This window comes from Rattus norvegicus, chromosome 16 (genome assembly GCF_036323735.1).
Source record: "Rattus norvegicus strain BN/NHsdMcwi chromosome 16, GRCr8, whole genome shotgun sequence".
NCBI lineage: Eukaryota > Metazoa > Chordata > Mammalia > Rodentia > Muridae > Rattus > Rattus norvegicus.
The window spans coordinates 71,719,630-71,739,035 of record NC_086034.1 but is presented as its reverse complement, the minus strand read 5'-3'; the positions used below and the strand labels follow the sequence as shown (position 1 = coordinate 71,739,035).

At 47.0% G+C, this 19,406-nt stretch overlaps 1 protein-coding gene across 3 annotated transcripts; it reads left to right on the top strand.

The window, feature by feature from the left end:
- The first annotated feature begins 2,036 nt into the window (after window positions 1-2,036).
- Erlin2 (ER lipid raft associated 2) lies at window positions 2,037-18,550 on the top strand. Of its 3 annotated transcripts, none has more exons than XM_008771324.4 (12): window positions 2,037-2,325; window positions 3,708-3,829; window positions 5,846-5,927; window positions 7,271-7,317; window positions 7,721-7,782; window positions 7,898-8,023; window positions 9,994-10,067; window positions 10,210-10,268; window positions 10,839-10,930; window positions 12,041-12,130; window positions 14,941-15,020; window positions 15,362-18,550. In XM_008771324.4, the coding sequence occupies exons 2-12, from the start codon at window positions 3,723-3,725 to the stop codon at window positions 15,560-15,562; spliced, it is 1,020 nt and encodes a 339-aa protein (XP_008769546.1). In that variant the 5' UTR covers window positions 2,037-2,325; window positions 3,708-3,722; the 3' UTR covers window positions 15,563-18,550.
- Window positions 18,551-19,406: the final 856 nt, after the last annotated feature.

Sequence of the window (19,406 nt, the reverse complement as noted above, 5' to 3'; positions counted from 1 at the left end):
GAGAGTGTTATGTAACGTTTTCTGTCAATACACCCTTCCACATTTCATTGGCTTCTTCTCCAGACACCATCCAATTACAAAGGTTGTATCTTCAACCAGAGTATCTTTACCCAAACCAAGTGAGCTTTTTAAACATCAGGTTTATATAAAATCTTTTTCAGGGAGAGGGGGTTTTGAGGGACAGCCTGAGTTTGATCCCCTGAACCTGTGGTGGAAGGAGAGGGGGTGGGGAACCTTTGACATTTGTCATCCCATTGCAAGCATTTTGTCAAGATATTTGATTGGAACATGACAAATTGAGGCCAGCAGTTTTGGTTGTCAAGGGGATATCAGACCCAGATCAACATCTAACTTGAGGCCCAATTGTCTGGAAAAATGTTTTTTAAGCAAGCCAAGACTGTCTTTGGGAACAGAGGCATTACTGCCCATGTTCTTGGGTCTAAAAATGGGCCAAGGCCAGTTTCCTGCTCGGAATGTCCTCCAGACACACAAGTTTCACTGGAATTAAATTCCCAAGTGTTTCCAGAGAGAAGAATGAAAGACTCCTGAAGCAGGGTCAAATTCCCAAGACACTGATGCAAACAAATGGGCCCTTTACCCACATGCCTGCTGAGCAGAAAAATGGCTGATGTGTGTATGTGTGTGTGTGTTTGTGTGTGTGTGTGTATGTGTGTGTGTGAGAGAGAAAGAGAGAGAGAGAGAGAGCAAGTGTGTATGTGCATATGCATGTGTGTGTTTGTGTGTGTTTAGCTCCAGAAATAGCAAAGGCTGGCCTCTGGGGTACAGGAGGTCTCATCAGAGGATAAGAGCAAGAAAGTTTACCAGACTGCAAATGAGGGCTCCAGACTAAAGCCTCCATTCCATTCCCATATCAATGAGGCTATTAGGAAATGTGGCTCCAGACTGGGCGATGTCTCCAGTAAGGGGCCTGACCTGCTTTCTGTTTAGCCTTAGTGATCTCTAAGGGCAGAGTGGTGCTTGGAAGGGAAAGAAAGTTGAGAGACCGGAGATAGGATAGAACAGAGGTGAAGAAGGGCTTCTGGTACGGATATGTAAGAATTGTTTGTAAGGAGAAACAGAAGCTGAGAATTCCAATGACTTCAGACAGCTGTGGGAGGCTTTATTTAATGCCTGGGATAGATTCTCTAGTTTGGACCACACTCTGACCAGGGCACAGGACCCAGTCACTCAGGAACCGGAGTTCAGGAGAATACAGATTACATGCGTGAAACCTTGGGTTTTGTAGCTAAGAATCGGGAAGCTGCGGGGGTTCTTAAGGGGCAGAAGGGGGGAGTTAGCCGGTTCCCTTAGACAAGCTGTTTTTGAAACTACAGGGTCTGTTGTCTGCTTTTGCAACCACTGGGTGTCTGGGAGTGGGGGTGGCTGCTTTTTTTCAGCTGTCCCCAAACATCTGGCTTCCCAGAACTTTGAATTCAGTGTCAGTGCCTTGGCTTTTGGGAGAAGACAAAGGGTTCCTTCACTCTCCTTTCCCTGAGTCCTAAAATCATCCAGCATTGACAAATGGCCATCTACTGTATGGAAAAGCCTTCTCATTTACTAGAAGATGGAGTTAAAGTGGGCACTTCCTGGCCTGCAAACAAAATTACCTCAGTAGCCAGTTTAGAAATTTCCTGCTAAGGAAGCTGCTTGGGGATAGAGTGCAGCCACGAAGCCCTTAGTTCCACCCCCAGGACAAAATGGTAGAAAAGGCCCAATATGGATGCTCCAACACCATACTGCTGCAGGATGAGGTCATCTGAGGGCTTTAGGCTAGTAGACATGTTTTCCTCATGGTCCACAATACTCGGGGGTGCAGATGGCAGACAAAAACTCACTGTGGCATGTGTTAAGCAAGACAGGAAGCCCGAACTATTAAGGAAATGCTAAGGAAGTTTTCAACAACTGCTTTTGTCCTCGGCACTCACAGAATTCAGAATCCGTTCATTACAATCGAGACTATAATTCCTTGTTAATTACTTTATGTTGCTGTGGGGACCTCAAGGCCAAACAAAGCTCTCAGAAAAGTATAAAGAGCAATTCAGAATAGGACTGTTGACTGGCGACGTCATAATCTGCACTTTTGGAAGTTTTTTCCCTTCGGCTGGTGCAACAGGAAAACCACGAGCAGAGGACGAGGACGCTGCATTGCACTGGTACCGGCTCCGGAAGAAGAAAGAAATCCAGCTCGACTTGAAGCGAAGGAGGATCTCTAGCAATCTCCAAAACCAGAACCTTGGAAGGCGATACCAGAGCCGTAGTGTCCGGAGCCCACTCTGCCAGCCCTAGGCACCTGTGCCTTGGACATCCAAAAACCAACAATCCCAGGTCTGCAGCCACCGAGCCGGCTCGCGCGCGCCCCCTGGCGCCACCGCCAAACACTACCGCTCGTAGCGCGAGGGGCGGGGCGGCAGGACGAACCCGGGGTGTGGGCGGGGTCTTTCTTGCGCGGACTGATGGCGTCATCGGAGCGACTGGCCTGGAAGGAAGTAGCGTGCTGAGGGGTGTGGCGGTTTCTACGGTTGTACGGGGGATCAGACGTGTACGGAGCGCCTAGAGGGACAGCCTGGTACGCGGCCCCCGCCCCTCAGTGCACGTTCGGCCTCGCTGAGGCTCGGGGGCTGGAGCTGACGTGCTGAGCTCCAGAGCTCTAGCCCCTACAGTCACTCAGCTCGCCCACCCGGGAGCAGAAAGAACCCCTGTCTGTCCAGTCCCCTGTCCACGGGTCCTTAAGCGGGTCTGAGCGGAAGCTCTTAGACGTGTTGCCTCGCGGAGGAGGGCGGGGAAAGGGCAAGAGGTGGCGTGGGGTGGTAGTGAGGACATTTGCAGAGAGGACACTACTGCTGCTCGGTAGCTGAAGGCCGCTACGGTAAAAAAAAAAAAAAAAAAAAAAAGTTAGATCTGAGAAGTGGAATCCGTACCCTGCGCCGGTGTGCCCGTCCGTCTCTGTAGTTTTTCCAGACCATTCAGTGTTCAGGAAATGAGTTTCTACATGTAACTCTGGCATCTGGGTACCTGGACGTTTTGGATCCTTGTCCCCAGGAGTAGACCAAAGTCTCCAACCTGAGACATCCCCAGTTTCCTATAACCGTGGGGCTCGGGGGCAAAGGATATGACAGAATGTGTTTCGGTTTTATTAAGAGGTCTGTCCTGTTTAAATCCAAAGGAGTAACAGGGGCGGTGGATGACAGACCAGAGAATCTTACGTCGGAACTCAATTGCTGCTGTCTCTCTCCCTAGAGTCCCAAGGGAATGACTGGTGGTTTCCTTCGAAATGGCAGGCAATTAGAAGTAGGAGGCTCCGACCAGAAATACATGGCCACAGCTGCCTGTCGTTTGACATCCTCTGTAATTTGGACCAACACACTGCAGCTGCCTCTCTTCCTTACTAGTAAAAGTGGCTCCATTGACAACACATTAACAGAAGTGAGGAGAGGGCTGTGTTTTGAACTCTGCCTAATTGGCACGGGATATCCCTTAGGTATAGCAGTAACTGGAGCTAGTGCCTCTTCCCTTCAGTGAGGGTTATACTCCTACATTAAGGAGCGGAATGGTGACTGAGAACAAGGATCTGAGTTGTAGATCTGGCTAGTAGTGTGTGTGTATGACAACAGGCTCCCAGTGAATCACTTTTCGTGGTGAGCTCCTCACAGTGGTGCGGCAACTGTCCTGTGGGTCAGGCCACACATTGTCGAATATCTTATCTCTAGGATACAGGTTCACTGATGGCTCAATTGGGAGCAGTTGTGGCTGTGGCTTCCAGTTTCTTTTGCGCATCTCTCTTCTCAGCTGTGCACAAGATAGAAGAGGGACATATCGGAGTATATTACAGGTAAGGCAGAGGCAGGTGGCTCCTCTATAGCTTATAAGCCAGTGGCCATGAGTAAGGGTACAAGTGTGTCTTTAAGTTTGTAAATTTAAAATTGTCTTTAGTGTTTTAAGGTGATGCTAATGTAGATTTGTGGGTTTAAAGGCAAAATCTGAAGGAACCCGTGCTCTTCCAAGATCATCTCTGACATACTTTTCTCTTGCATTCCTTGAAGAACCTTGTCTCCACACTGCAAGGCTGCCTCTCCAAAAGTTGGCATAGTCCCAATTCTTGACAGCAACTTGAGAAGTGTCCTTTGCTAAGTTGAGACTATTTTAAAGTGAATATTTCAAAAGAAAAAAAGTTTAAAGGCTCTGCAGGATGATTTGTATCAAGGAACTTTCGGGGAGTGACTCCTAAATAATCTTGAGTTACTTTCTTTCCCATGACTTCTGTGACCAAGGTTTTCATTTTCGGTTTTAGAAGGGGAATTTGCATGACTAATTGTTTGGTTTGTGTTGGTGAGAATCAAAACTCCCAGCTAATGCATGCTGGGTAATTGTCCTACCACTAAATATAACCCCAGCCCTTGCTGTAAGCCTGTATGACACCAACACCCCTTCTGAGACAGGATCTCACTGTGTAGCTCTAGCTTGCCTGGAATACTTTACATAGACCAGACTGACTTGAACTCAGATCTTCCTGCCTCTGCCTCCCAGGTATTAGGATTAAAGGTGTGTGTCGATATGTTCATCTTGACCCCCTTTCTTTATATACTTATTTATGGACTGCCAATAGCAAGCTCTAAATGATCATTAGAGTTGTAGTTTCTAACATACTCAAGATTCTGAATTTAAAAACATATATTGAAAAAGAAATGTAAACTTGTATTGAGTTTCCTCTCTTTGGTAATTTATCTCTAGCATCTGCTTTCATGTTCCCCCAAAACTTTGAATTTTGTCACTCTCATACAACTTGACTAGAAATATATGTCAAATATATATTATATATTTTATATGTATTGAAATGACTAAAATTATTCTTGGATCAAGTATAATGATTCAACACCAGTAATTCTACCACTTGGGTTAAGGCTAAGGCAAGAAGAGTTTTAGGCCAGCCTGGGCAACATAGCAAGTACTAGGCAAATCAGGGCTATGTAGCAATATCTGTCTCAAAAATGGTGAGATATCACAGGCCAGTCCCCAGATAATTCTGGAACTTGGCGAGGTAGAGCCCAGGGAATTAGCCTTTTGCTCTAAGTCGGACTGAAACTTGTAAAGCTCCTTCTCCCTTCAGTTCCACTTGGCTCTTCTAGCATGCATTCTTCGTCACTTCCTACTGACGTATGTTTAAGGAGCAAAGTGAGCTCATAATGTAGTACTCATAATGGTAGAGTACTAGAATGTGTGATGCCCAGGGTTCAACCCTAGCACTGCCCCCAAAAATAATCTTTTAATTGCCCATGTCACCGGATTCTAGCAGACATGATGCTCGTTGAAACTGGGGGGACACTCTGGTGACCACCACAGGCACAGCAGCTCTGACAGACTTCTCCCCAATCAATTGTAGCCAGGGATTCTGCTGTCTTTGGCTTACTTCAACCACGCACTTACTTCTCTAGTGGGAAAGTCTAGCCGATGGTCTTTTGTTTCCATCAGGTTTCCTAGACTGTTGAGACAGAAGAGAGGGGGAAGGGTAAACATGTCATTCTACCATAAATCTTTATAGGAATGGAGATGGGCGGTCCATAAGTCTTGTTGTAGGCAGTGGCTCTCAACCCTCCTAATGCTGTGACCCTTTAATAGTTTCCCGTGTTGTGATGAGCCCAACCATACAGTTATGTTCCTTACTACCTTATATCTGCAAATCTTGCAACTGTTATGAAGTGTAATGTAAATGTCTCTGTCTTAAGTGACCCCTGTGAAAGAGTTGTTTGGCCCCAAAGGGGTTGCGACCCACAGTTTGAGAACGACTGGTCTAATGGCCCTCTCTTGAAATTCTGAACCTGCCTTTCTTGCCTTTCTCCCTCCTCTACAGAGGTGGTGCCCTGCTGACCTCCACCAGTGGCCCAGGTTTCCATCTCATGCTCCCGTTCATCACATCCTACAAGTCTGTACAGGTACAAGTGGCTTGTGTGGTATGGCTGGATCATTACAAATCTGGGTTGTTGACTAATGCACAATGTGAGGTTAGTTAGACATAATGCCTTTTCAGTGACTGACTTAAGGCCTCTCTCTCTCTCTCTCTCTCTCTCTCTCTCTCTCACACACACACACACAGAGAGAGAGAGAGACAGAGAGACAGAGACAGACAGAGAGACAGACAGAGAGACAGAGGCTCCTACACCATATCACTTGATCATTGAAATGCTGAATGAACCCATTGCCTCACTTTGTCAGCCCCAAGTGGAAATTACTCACTTTTGAGGTGGGGCTAAAAAAGAATTTTTTTCTATGAATTTTTAGAAATAAAGTCAAGTGGGTGTGCATATTAAATCACAGGTTACCATGACCGAAATAAAACATGGAATTTTGCTTGTACTTGTTTGAAATTCAAAACTGTAAATATAATTTCATGGGGAGGAAAGTTGGTTGGGTAAGGGCCAATGCCATGTAAATTAGAGTAAGATAAGTTGTAGCCGACCTCCTCCTGACTGAGGTAGACTAAAGTATATCCAGCTAAGATGGGGCTGGAGAGATGGCTCAGCGGTGAAGAACACTGTCTGCTCTTCCAGAGGAGCCTGGTTCAATTCCCACATCCACAAGGCAGCTCACAGCTCATTGATGTCTGTGACGCCTGTTCTAGCTGATCATCGTATTCTCTTACATGTGCAGGCGAAACAGCGGTGTAAATAATAATACAAATAAATTATATATAAAAAGTGTATCCAACTAAGAAACTTTTAAGGCAACCCAGCAAGGGACTGGGAAATGTCACACAGAGGTAGACGCTAGCTTACACCAGGCCCTGAGCTCAATTCCCAGCACAAAAGAGTGAAAGAGAGAAAATTGAGTTAACCCAGCAGAACACTCATCTTCCCTTGCGAGTTTCTTCCCTTTGCCTTGCTGTGTGGACTTCACAGTACTTTGGGTAGCTTTTTCTTACCTGAGTCTCACAGAGATGCTGACCAGGTACTACATTCTGAAACAGCTCTAAAGGAGCCTCCTGCTTCAGCACTAGTAAAGTACGCCCTTCAGGCTCCACACTGTCTTTATTTTGTTTTTAATGATCCTGCCCGTCCATATGTGCTTCACATACAGTGACACAGGCGTAGTCACTTTTGCTTGGTTTCAGGTTACAGCCTGTATAGGGTACTAGTTGGGACAGTAGTCATGTTTAGCAAGAGCAAAGCTCAATCTGATCAAGCCACCAGTTATGATGACAGAAGCTTTGGGCCTTCCAAATAGTAGGGGGCCCCCTTGTCGCTGCCCATTTTACATTAGTTGTTTCCTCTGTCTCCAGACCACTCTCCAAACGGATGAAGTGAAGAACGTACCATGCGGAACCAGGTAAAGTACCAGAATAAGGATGGTGAACCGTAGCCGGTAAGCGAGGAGAGACTGGTGGCCACAGTGAGAGACAATGTGAGGGAAAAGCAGACTGGAGTGAAGCCCGGATGAGAGACAAGCTTCAGGCACCCAGTGCACTCTGAAAACTTATCATTTGCTTTGTCAGAAGATACTAGTGGCTCAGAAGATAGGAACTACCCTTGCTTTCCTGACATTGCAGAGGTCTTACTGTTTCCTCGTGCAGGTCAGAAGTCCTGCACACCTGCTCAGAGGCATGAGCCGCCTCACATTCCACAAACACTGTCCTCCTCCTGTTCACTCACATGTCTTAAGTCATCTCCTTAGGAGAGTTCACCAGATTCCAGCGCCCTGGTAACATCTTTGTCGCTTCTCCCTCCAATAGTGGTGGTGTGATGATCTACTTTGACAGAATTGAAGTGGTGAACTTCCTGGTCCCACATGCAGGTATGTCTTGTCACGTGTCCACACACCATATGTCTGGGTCCCACGAGAACTGAGAAGGTTCTGAGAAGTGTGAAGACTCGGCTTTTCTTATGCTGAGCCCTCTCCTTCTCCACAGTGTATGATATAGTGAAGAACTATACTGCAGACTATGACAAGGCCCTCATCTTCAACAAGATTCATCATGAGCTTAACCAGTTCTGCAGCGTCCATACACTTCAGGAAGTCTATATCGAGCTGTTTGGTAAGAATGTGGTGCCATTCCCTCCTCTCCCTGAGGCGAATCAGGCTTCGGCAGCCCTCTGTCTGTGTGCTTCTGAGTCACCACACCACAGAACGGGGGCACAGCAGCCAGCCACCAAGAGGGTTCCAGATAATGTCAAGAACAACCCAGCATAGTTGTCTATACCTGTGATCCCAGCATTCAGGAGGCTGAGGCAGGAGGAAAGCAAGTTGAAGGCCAGCCTGGGCTACAAAGTAAGACGTGTTCTAAATAAATACACCCCCACCCCCACCCCCACCCCCCAAAAAATAAAAGAAGTTAAGAACCACGGGAAGACTCTTGGAGTAGTCACACATAAGCACTGGAGGAAGAGTGGATATAGCAGCTACTGCTGGCCTGCACAGTGGACTAGAACAGAAGTGTCCTCACTGCCCTGGAATATTCTGTAATGGTTTCTAGACGAATCTTACAAGGCTTTTAGCCTAACATACTCTTTTTTTAAATTTTCTCTTCTCTCATACAATACATCCCATCCATAGCTTCCCCTTCCACTCCTCCCAGTCCCACCCCTTCTTACCCTCTCCCCTAGATCCCACTCTCCAATGAGTCTCTGCCGAGAGAAGAGTAGGCCTCCCTCCCAGAGACATCAATTAAATTCGGCACAGTAAGACAAGTCACAGTCCCCCACTGGGGCCAAGAGCAAGAAAAACAAGAGAGCTGTTGCAAGTAAACGGCAGAGCTGCAACCAGACGCCTTCCTACTCTCCTGCCCTGTCACTTAAGTGTTCCTCCCACTGAGTGCAGGGAATCCAGTGTTGTGTGCTGAGAATGGAGGTGCCTGCTTAGTTCTAGAAGTGAGGAAAGAAGTGTAGGTTCTTAGACTTCCACATCAAGGTCTATCTTTAAGGGAAGTCAGAGCAGGAACCTGGAGGCAGAAACTGAAGTAGAGACCGGGGAGAGTACTGCTTCCTGGCCTGCTTTTCGCGCTTCGATCTGTGCATTTTATAGAGCCCAGGACCACGTGCTCAGGGGTGGCATGCTGCACTGTGGTCTGGGCCTCCCACGTCAATCGTGATCAAGGAAATGCCTCAGTAACAGGCATCGGGTTAGCCTGGTGGGAGCACGTCTTCAGGTGAGGTCCTTCTTCCCAGGTGTCTCCAGTTCGTGTCATGTTGACAAAAATAAACTGCATGGTATTTATTTCTTCTTGTACTCTTAAGCCCATATCAGGCGGAGGTGCTAATTTTATGCTTTCCCTCAATACTAAGAGGCTTGTGAGAACATATTCACATATAGAAACATGGCAAGTCCTTGCCTACCATAGGCAGGTGAGGATAAGTAATTTTAACATTGTAACAATCAAAACATAGTAATTAAGGAGATCTCTCTCTCAGGAAGGGGTGGGGGGAGCCAGCCCAGTCCCAAACCAAAGGCTCATGTTTTGGTTGCTAGTTAGCTTCTGTGGTCCTCAGTTTGAAATCCATGAAAGTCAGGAAGGAAACTCGCTGTTCCTCAGAGGCTGTGACTCTGCGACACTAACAGTGTGATTCTGCTCAGATATCCCAGCCTGGTTCTGCTGACGTTTTCCTGCCTCTCAGTGAGACCTCAGTGGTGGAAGGCAGGAAAAGCAGGCCCAGGCCAGAGAGGCAGCTCTAGTGTTGCAGTTCACAGGAGGTCAGTGATGCCCGTTGAGAAGGCTGCTCAAGGAATGTTGTAAAGTTGGTTTTGTTTCTTAAGCTTAGGCCCCCTGAAAGGTGTGGTTGATGTTTTACACAATGAGGGGATTTTATTTTGAGGCCAGAGTGAGGGATTACTTCTGTACTTCACCTCCACGGAGGACTGCTGTAGGGCCTCACCTTAGGTTTCTGGCTCAGGTGTGTGCACTGTGGGGAAGACTACAGTGAGCTAGTGGTTTTGCTGCTGCTTTCCCCACACTCTTCTCTCCCCACCTAGACAGTTTAACAGCTCCATTTGTGTCTTTCTTGACTCCAGATCAAATCGATGAAAACCTCAAATTGGCTTTGCAGCAGGACCTGACCTCCATGGCCCCTGGGCTTGTTATCCAAGTAAGCATTGCCTCAGTGAGAGTACACTGTGTGCTCTGTCTCACGGGATGCTCTGTTAGCACAGTGACACCCAGAGCTGTCGGAGCTTCTGTCCCTGACCATTTTCATCTTCCCACGAGTTGTTGTTTGTGCCTTTCTTCAGGCTGTACGAGTGACAAAGCCCAACATCCCTGAGGCAATCCGCAGGAACTATGAGTTGATGTGAGTATGCCCTGCCTAAGCCCATGAGCGCCCAGCCCAGCTCAGAGCCACATGCTGATTCCTTCTCCTTCCCTTGCATGTTAGTCTGCTGTACCATAAGGTTGGGTGGGCACTCAGGGCCAAGAGATGCTCTGGGGGGCAGTGGTGCTCTTTAACAGGTGAGAGAGAATCCTAGCCGTGGAGATACAGGGACAGACAAGCACGTTTCCTGGCAGGTCTACCTTATTAAAAGTCATTTGTGCTCCGGTTCTTTTGCTCTGAGAGAGGGTCTTGTTTAGTGTCCAGGCTGTGCAAGCTCCTATGCTTAAGCTCTCCTTCCACCTCAGCTTCCTGAGTTGCTGGGACTACAAGCAACTAAAAGAAGGCCGTATGATGTGTGACCAGTCTAAGGACTGAGCCACTGAACAGCCTTGCATGGGAGAACAAAGACTTCCGCATGTGCGCATGCACGTGTGTGCTCTGACTGAGGAGTCAGAGTTGGGTCTCTGCAGGGAGCACGGCGTTCCCCAGCACCCCGCCCCAACACACACACACACACAGAGTCTCAAAGCTGCATGCTTTTCCCTCCAGGGAAAGCGAGAAGACGAAGCTTCTCATTGCGGCCCAGAAACAGAAGGTGGTGGAGAAGGAGGCGGAAACGGAGAGGAAGAAGGCCCTCATTGGTCTGTACTGGTTCTCTAAGCCCTTTCAGAGAAGAAGGGTTGGCAATGGTGGGATGGCCAGGGCATGGTTAAGTCCCTCAGAATGCTTCTGATGTGCTGGGGTGGCCTTCATACCCCCAGGAACCAAGTGGACTTTATCAGATCATGGACACAGAGAGTGGGTCTTGAGTATTTTGTATCTCTGAAGTAGAAGGGCACTTTTCTTAATAGGAATGACTACTGTTCACCGAGAACTTCATATGTGAAATAATTCAATTGCCATATCACCTCCAGAGGAAAGTACCACCATTTGCTTGGATTTCTTGTTCATTTGATGTCTTAAATAATATTTTATTTATTAGTCTGTGGGGTGGGGTGGGAGCTGGGGAGATGTGCCTTTAAGGAGGTGCTCGTATGCCCTGGCACAATTGTGGAGGCGAGAGAACAGCTTCCAGGATGCTCCTCCCACTGTGTAGTGAGGTTGCACACTGCCTGGCAAGCACGTGTACCCACTCAGCCATCTTGAGGTACTTGCTTTGTTTCACTGAACTCAGATTTGTACACACATCCAAGGCCGTGTGGCAAATAAGAGAAAGCATGGGGGCTCCGTCAGCCTGAGCATTTTCTAAAGAAGGGTCAGATAGAACTTATCTTTAAAAGGCCGACAGGGGAGAGAAGTCGGGTTGTCTCCCTGACTTCCCCAAAGCATGCTCTTCTCCTGGGTCAGCTCCTTTGGTTACTGTTGGATGCTGACACTGTGCTCCTGTGCTCACTGGGACATTCGTCTTTGCTCAGGTGTGCCCATTGCAGCTGCCCTCTGTGGACTTGGCTCTGTCTGAGCAAACCCATTCAGGTATTAGGGCACTCAGATCAGGAGCAGGTACAGTCATTCAAGGTCTTTTGTTTTTACGTTTTTGTGTGTAAGTGTGGGCACATGCATGCCATGGTGCTTCTGTGGAGGCTAGCGGACAGCCTGTGGGAACCAGTTCTCCTTCCACCATGTGGGTCCTGGGATTGAACTTGCACCAGCAGGCTTGGCAGCAGGCACCTTTACCCACTGAGCCACCTCACCTCCCTAGCCAAGCTTTTGACACGTCAGCACTAAGTCATGTCTCCACTTTATTCACTCAGAGGCAGAAAAAGTGGCACAGGTTGCAGAAATCACCTATGGGCAGAAGGTGATGGAGAAGGAGACTGAGAAGAAGATTTCAGAAATTGAGGGTGAGTACTCCTGATGCCGTGCTCGCCTGATGGAGCGTGTGGCTGAGTCACTTCTATTCCTGAGCTCTTTAGTCTCTGTTTCGGGCGTTGTGGTGTCTATGAAATACTAGCTGTCCTCTGCTTAGACTCAGGGGCAGAACTTTGAACCAGTGTTGACAGAAAGCAGCGGAATACAGTGCTGGCTGTGTTGATGATGCACTGGGCATTTTCTTGGGAATGAAATGGCCCAGTAGGTAAACGTGCTTGCTGACAAACCCAAGGACCTGAACTGGATTCTAACAAGCCTCAGGGTGGAAAGAGAAAGCCAACTCCTGAAAGTTATCATCTGACCTCTGCACACTCACCTTGTGTGTTTGCACATGCGCACACATTAAAGGTTTATAAGTAACTACCGAGATAGGGCTGGGAGCACGGGTGTCTGTCAACCCGGCATGGTAACAGTTTCCGAGAGTCTCGGCACCTAGGGTAAGGGAGAAGGGGTGGTGGGTCAGAAGACATCTGGGCTACAGAGCAAGACCCTGGCCCAAACAAGAAAAGAGACAAGAAAAATAAGAGGAAGAGAAGGAAACCGTCCCTATCTGTTGACCTGGAGCTTAGTCTAACAAGTATCTTCGTGCGCTCAGACCCTGGACCCAAGCAGCAGCTCTCCCCGTCTCTGTTACCTCTTCTTTTTTTTTTTTGGTTCTTTTTTTCGGAGCTGAGGACCGAACCCAGGGCCTTGCGCTTCCTAGGCAAGCGCTCTACCACTGAGCTAAATCCCCAGCCCCGCTGTTACCTCTTCTTAAAGCCCCCTAGAGCGGGCTAGAGAGATGGCTCAGCAGTTACGAGCACTGACTGCTCTTCCAGAGGTCTTGGGTTCAAATCCCAGCAACCATATGGTGGCTCATAACCATCTATAATGAGATCTGATGCCCTCTTCTGGTGTGTCTGAAGACAGCTACAGTGAATTTATATATAATAATCTTTAAAAACAAAACAAAACAAAACAAAAAACCCTCTAGAACCAAGCACGTTGAGACACACTGTCATCCATAGCAACACCTTGCAGGGGAGAGGGATCAGCTGGTTGCATGTTTTCATCTTAGAGTTTGCTCTCTCGGTCCACTCAGACATTAAGTTAGCCTTAGTGCATGTGCAGCTCTGGAGCTGAGAAGTCTTGGTCACTAGCTTCCTGGCCATTGCTCAGCTGTAATCCCCTCCCAAGCCCTCACTTCCCCACTACCCTCACCTTGCTTGAAGTAGTGCATTTTGTCAAGTGACTTCCAGGACAAGGTGGAGCCTCATGGACATCTTCAGGCCACATTGTTCTGTGTAATTATACACTCACTGTGGAGCCCGCAGACTCTGCAGGGACCTACTGGGGAGCTGATTAGGATATCACAGATCCGTGGGCTCTCACCAGGGAGCTCTTGGTAAAGCAGTGCTTTCATTTCCTGTAAATGTTTGTCATGTGGCTGAGAGAGACGCAGCTGCTAAGAGTATTGCTCTTGCAGAGGACCTGAGTTCAGTACCCAGTGCACAGATTGTGCAGGTCACAGCCACTTATAAATCCCACTCCAGAAGGACATCTGCCCTTACAAGCAAGCACATTATCTCACACCGATACACATAATTACACACAGATACACCCTTACTGGGGTGAAGTAAAACGCCCCAAAGGAGAGTTCAGGGTCTTTTTCAACAGCCAACACTGTAGAACTTAAGGACTTAAATTTTCCTGGCATGGCGACCCCCATAATCCCACTACTGAGGAGGTGTAACGAGAAGAATTAGAGTTCTAAGCCAACCCAGATTGCATAGGAAAACTGTCTCAAAAACACCAGCAACTAGCCAGCAAGGTGGCTTAGCAAAAGCTGTCACTTCCAAGCCTGGCAGCCCGAGTTAGATCATGACAGGATCTCTTCTCCTGATCTCCCTAAGCTGTCCTCACACCTCCACACATGTGCCAGGCTGTCCATGCCCTACCCCCTCTCAATAAATAACGTAACAATGAAAAGGTTTTAGTTTTTTTAAATGGTGGAAAAGAAACAAACAAACAAACAAACAAAAAACCCATAAAACAGCATCCCCAAATAGTGTCCCTGAATATTTCCTTATGAATGTGACTAGAGTGGCTGGCACATTCCCAGCCCATGGGGCTCAAAGCAGAGCTGTGCATCATCTCTGAGCAGGGAGGGAGGGTTACTACTCCATGATGCCATGAGGCAGGTCTGAACCAAACGGTATCCCTCTGGACCAGCATGCATAAATCTAGAATTAGCCAGCCTTATCACTGTTAGAAATTTGGGGAAAATGAAGTCAGAAAGGGACTTGAGCTCTTTTACATTTGTGGTATTGAGTCTTGGACAGACCCATGGCAGGCACAGCAGTGCGTGTTTGTAATGCCAGCACTGGAAGGCAGAGTCAGGGAGACACCATATACCTATCATACCGTCATATACTGTGAAACCATAATGTACTAAACTGAAACTCTTGCTACATTGTCGCAAAGGTCTCAGGTTACTTTCTTTTAGAGAAATGGTTTCTCTGTACTAACAGGAAGTCTGCATAGTCCAATGCTAACCAAGCTATAAGGCGAGACCATTTCAAAAACAAAACACACATACAAAAAAGCGATCTCTCCAAGGTCATGGAGACCAGAAAATGTCTTTGTTGGCTTTTTGTTTTCTGCAGTGCCAGGAATGGAACCTGGGCTTTATGTATGCTGGGCAAGTGCTCTCTATACCACTGAGCCAGCCCCCAGACAACAGGCTTCTGTACCTTCCCATGGTTTTGTGCTTGATCCAGTTCCCTGCACCCTTCACCCCTAGATGCTGCATTTCTGGCCCGGGAGAAGGCAAAGGCCGATGCTGAGTGCTACACTGCTCTGAAGATCGCGGAAGCCAATAAGGTAAAGGCCTGACCCACCGTCCTGAGGGTGTGCTTGCCTTTGCCACCCACTACCCGAGCCTCACAGCAGAATGAGGACCCCTCTGCTGTGGGAAACAGGCACTTCTCTTGTGTGGGAAGCCTTAATAGAAGCTTCATTTTTGTGTTAAACACGAAAACTCTTGAAATTGTTGCTACTCTGTCATAAGACCTTAGATTATTTTCTCTTGGAAAAAAAAAGGTTTCTGGGTAGCAGGAAGGCCATCGAAAGTGGAAGACACATATCTGTTTGACAGTTATCCTCTCCAGATGAAATTCCTCTATGGTGTCCTCTCCCCTAAGCTCTCCACTTTTACTTCACAGCTCAAGCTGACCCCAGAATACCTGCAGCTGATGAAGTACAAGGCTATTGCTTCCAACAGCAAGATTTACTTTGGCAAAGACATCCCCAACATGTTCATGGACTCCGCAGGCGGCCTGGGCAAGCAGTCTGAGGGGCTGAGTGACAAGCTGGGCTTTGGCCTAGAAGACGAGCCCCTAGAGACAGCCACAAAGGATAATTGAAGAAAAAGACATGTGTGCAACCTCTGATTGTGCAGCTTAGAGAGATCTTTATTTTTTAAGATGAGACAGAGTGCTCCTCCTCTCCACACTACCTTCCTTGACTCTTCGTTACTATGGTTAAAAAAGGAAGAAATGACACAAACTTACCCCCTTCTGGGAAGGGGGGAGCAGATGGAGAATTGGCTTTGGTTTATTTTTAATTCAGGTAAGTAAGTTGTATGACTCCTGATAAGGTGTGTACACCATAGATTTGACCTCTGACCTGCAGACACCAACTTTGTCACTTTGAAGCTGGCTTAACTGAGGATACTGTCAGTAGGAAGAGGGAGAGTTGTCGTGCTGCCTCCTCATGGCTTGATTTCCTTCATGGGAAAATGCACTCCGTAGTTCTCTCCCTTGCCTCTAATGTAGGCAGTGTCTGCATGTGAGGTTCATAACAGAAGGGGTGTCTGCTGTGGAACATTGGCTGCAAAGAGCGTTGGCCTGCTGGGCTTTGACTGTGAGTGGATTACTCTAGAGTTAAGCTGTCTTGAGCCCTTTCTAGGAAGAACTTGGTGCTAGGTTTTGCAAGGTTTTCTACACACTGTACTCTGCCCTAGTGTTTGCTGACTACGTCTCACCGCAGCAGGGCTCAGTCACTCCACACGCTCCTTTTCAGTACTTCCACCTGATCTGTGATTTGATTTCTTCTTAAATAATCTATTCATCAGTTCTACTCAGCATTAAGATGGGAACAAACAGGCGCTGTACTAGCTGGTGACCTGGCTCTGTATTCCTTCCTCATTAGCACTGTAGTACTGTTTGGCTAATTATGCATATACTTTTGAGACCAAACATCTTTATCATTATGGAGGTTCTTCACTAAGAGCCCTTAACACTGTGGAGCAGAAGGGCCCAGCCAGTAGACATCCAAGTAGTCGTGCCTATGGCCTGTGCTGGGGTTTGTCTGACACACTTGTAAGAGCTTTTAACTCCGGCAGCAGCCACTTGAGAGTCAGCTCCAGAGTGGCACAGTAGATGTGAGGCAGAGCCGTGCCCATTCCCTGTGGGCCACATTGAATCCCCGAGTTTTGTTTTTTGTTGCTCATTAGGAAAGCAGTGAGCCACCCTAGGAAATTGAGAATGGGAAGAACAGATAGGAAAGAAAGGTATTTCTTATCCCGAAATTGGGCTGGGGGCAGGAGGCTCCTCCATGGCCTGTGAGCACGCACAGAATACCTTTGTGGAGGGCAGCTATCCAGTTAGTTTGCAGACATGGCGGAACCCTGTACAACCATGACTAGCTCTAGCTTAGGACTTGGCCTTGTTCACTAGTCCTCTACCCAATCCTCTCACACACACAAAACACCTACTGTTCTCTTAGGTGACTACTATAAATGATATTTTCTGGCATCAATTCCCATCTCATTTTTGGTTTTGTAAGTCAGGCCAGTTTGCTCTGAAGTGACACCAGGCTTGTCAGGCTTCAGGTATTTGGGAAGCATCCAGTCTGCCCAGAAAGAGGCAGAGTTCATTGTGCTTACTTCAGATGTCCCCTTCTTTGCCCTGACCCCTCAGACTGAGACTTCTCAGGCCACGGACCCTGGCCACACTCTGTACAAAGCTCTTACAAGAGTGTTTTTTTCCTCCCAAGACCAACTCATCTTCCTCCCACTTGTTGCTGCTAATCATTTGAAAGCAACATGCTGTACCCAGCATCCTCTTCTGCATGAACCTCAGAACACTACTTGAGTGGAGTCAGTGCAGGAGTCAGGGTATCCCAGCAAACAGCACCCTCCTAGCCTGAAAGTCTTCTGTGACTGACATTCTGATAGCTCATCCCTCCATCACGAAGAGCCACGATAAAGTCCTGCTGCAACTGCTGCTTCCCCGCCCCTTTGATGTCACTTCTTTAACAAAACATGAATGTTCCCATGTCATAGCATAAATCCAGTAGCTGTTCGTATCTGTCACAGCAGTAAAATCATGGACCGCAGATGTCTTTTAGCTTGGGATACCTAGCCCATCTGTCTTTGTGACCTTGTTTTTTGTAATACTATAAAATCTGATTGTAAAGAATTTGAATTCTAAACATATAAAATGTGATAAGCCTGCAGTTTTGTAGGCAGTGAAGTCATGGCTGCTATTTTTAAGTAGAACTTCTATCAAAATAAGTAACTGTTTGTAAAATTCAGTTTTTGTAGGACTTTCCCAAGGCACAGCCACCTTGGTAGAATGCTTCTCACTCACTAAATGTTGCAGAAGCAATTCATATTCCATAGTTTTTACTCACTTTTCAATATATGGTTAGAATGTTTGTAAGGAAGCTGAAGTTTAATAATTTTTATATAACTAAAAATAGGTGTGGAGGGCTCAGTGTGGTTACTGAGGAGGAGAAGGGGGAGGAGGGAGAGGAGGAGGAGGAGGAGGGGGAAGAGGAAGAGGAGGAGGGGGAGGAGGAGGAGGAAAAGGGGGAGGAGGGAACCTGACTGAGGCCGAGTAATGAAGTGCTCTGAAAAGGGAAGTGTTTGTTTCCTAACCGATCTGTGGGGCTGTGTATCTTGGGAGGTGAGCTAGCCACGCTTACTGACCTGGGCTGTCATCAGTCAGACTTGTGTAAACTGTCCCTGGACAATAGCTACTCTCTCTGTGAACTGTACCTGCTCTATTGTCTTCAGTGGGGTTCCAGCCACTGTTTGTTTCCTTATAAAAGCTGTAACGGGCAATCATGTGTTTGTAGTTCCATTCCTTTTTATCTCTACTTCTGTGTAAACTGGTGATTGAATAGTTAAAGCAATTTTTTCAGTGTGCCCCAAGGGTATTAATGAGCATTTATAACTGAGAAATGATTCTTGTTATATTAATTATTCCATAAATGATACTACTAGATACATTACCTTGGGTTAATAGCTCCAGGATTTGTTTCAAACAACACAAAAGGTCTCATGTGAATATACTTATATCTTGGATTTAATTTCAGTCTTGCTAAATAAAATGTCTTTGTCTTTACTTTTTTTATTAAAGTAAAAATTACCAGTAGCTACTAGGACAGGCGATGGAAATCAAACTTCCTTCCTAGGCTTTCCCTAAAAACATATCCAGGTGATATGTTCTTACCAGCATGGTGTTACACGCCATTAGCCCCAGCACTCAAGGAGGAGGATCTGTTTGAGCCCAGCCTGGTCTGCATAGTGAGACCCTGTCAAAACCAAACAGAATTAACACATTGCTGCCCTTCTCTAGTTGACCCAACCTCATGTGCTGTCAGTTTAAGTAGGTAACTCCCACTCTGGCTCTGCCAAACTGCCTAGCCTAGTGTCACTAGATAAGTGCTACTGTCAGCTAACTTCACAACTATATACATCCCCAACATTCCACAAAACCAACCTTTATAGAAGGACTTCCACTTTATCTGAAATTCACATTTAACTGGTCTTTTCTTGTAAATAAGTTTGTTTGGGTTTTTGTCTGTTTTTAATGTATATAGTAGAGGGTGTTTTGTCTGCATGTGTGTCTGCATACCACATGCATACCTGGTGCCTATGGAGGCCAGGACAGGGCATTGGATTCCCCGAACGGGGCAGTTTGTGACGTGTCCTGTGCTGGAATCAAGCAGGGTCCTCCTGAGGAGCAGCCACCTCTCCAGTCCCTCCCCTGCCACCATAGTTTTCATTGTTGCATTTTTCTTACACCATGCTTTCCTTGTGAAAATGGCTCCTTCACAGTTTGCATTTTGACCATAACCCTCCATACATTATCATCTTAATCCCTTCCCCTCCCACCAAACTTTTCTTCCCTTCAAGTCCCTCTTCCTACTTTATAAAAAAAAGTTCACTAAAACTGAGTTTTTAGTGAACTATGTTCT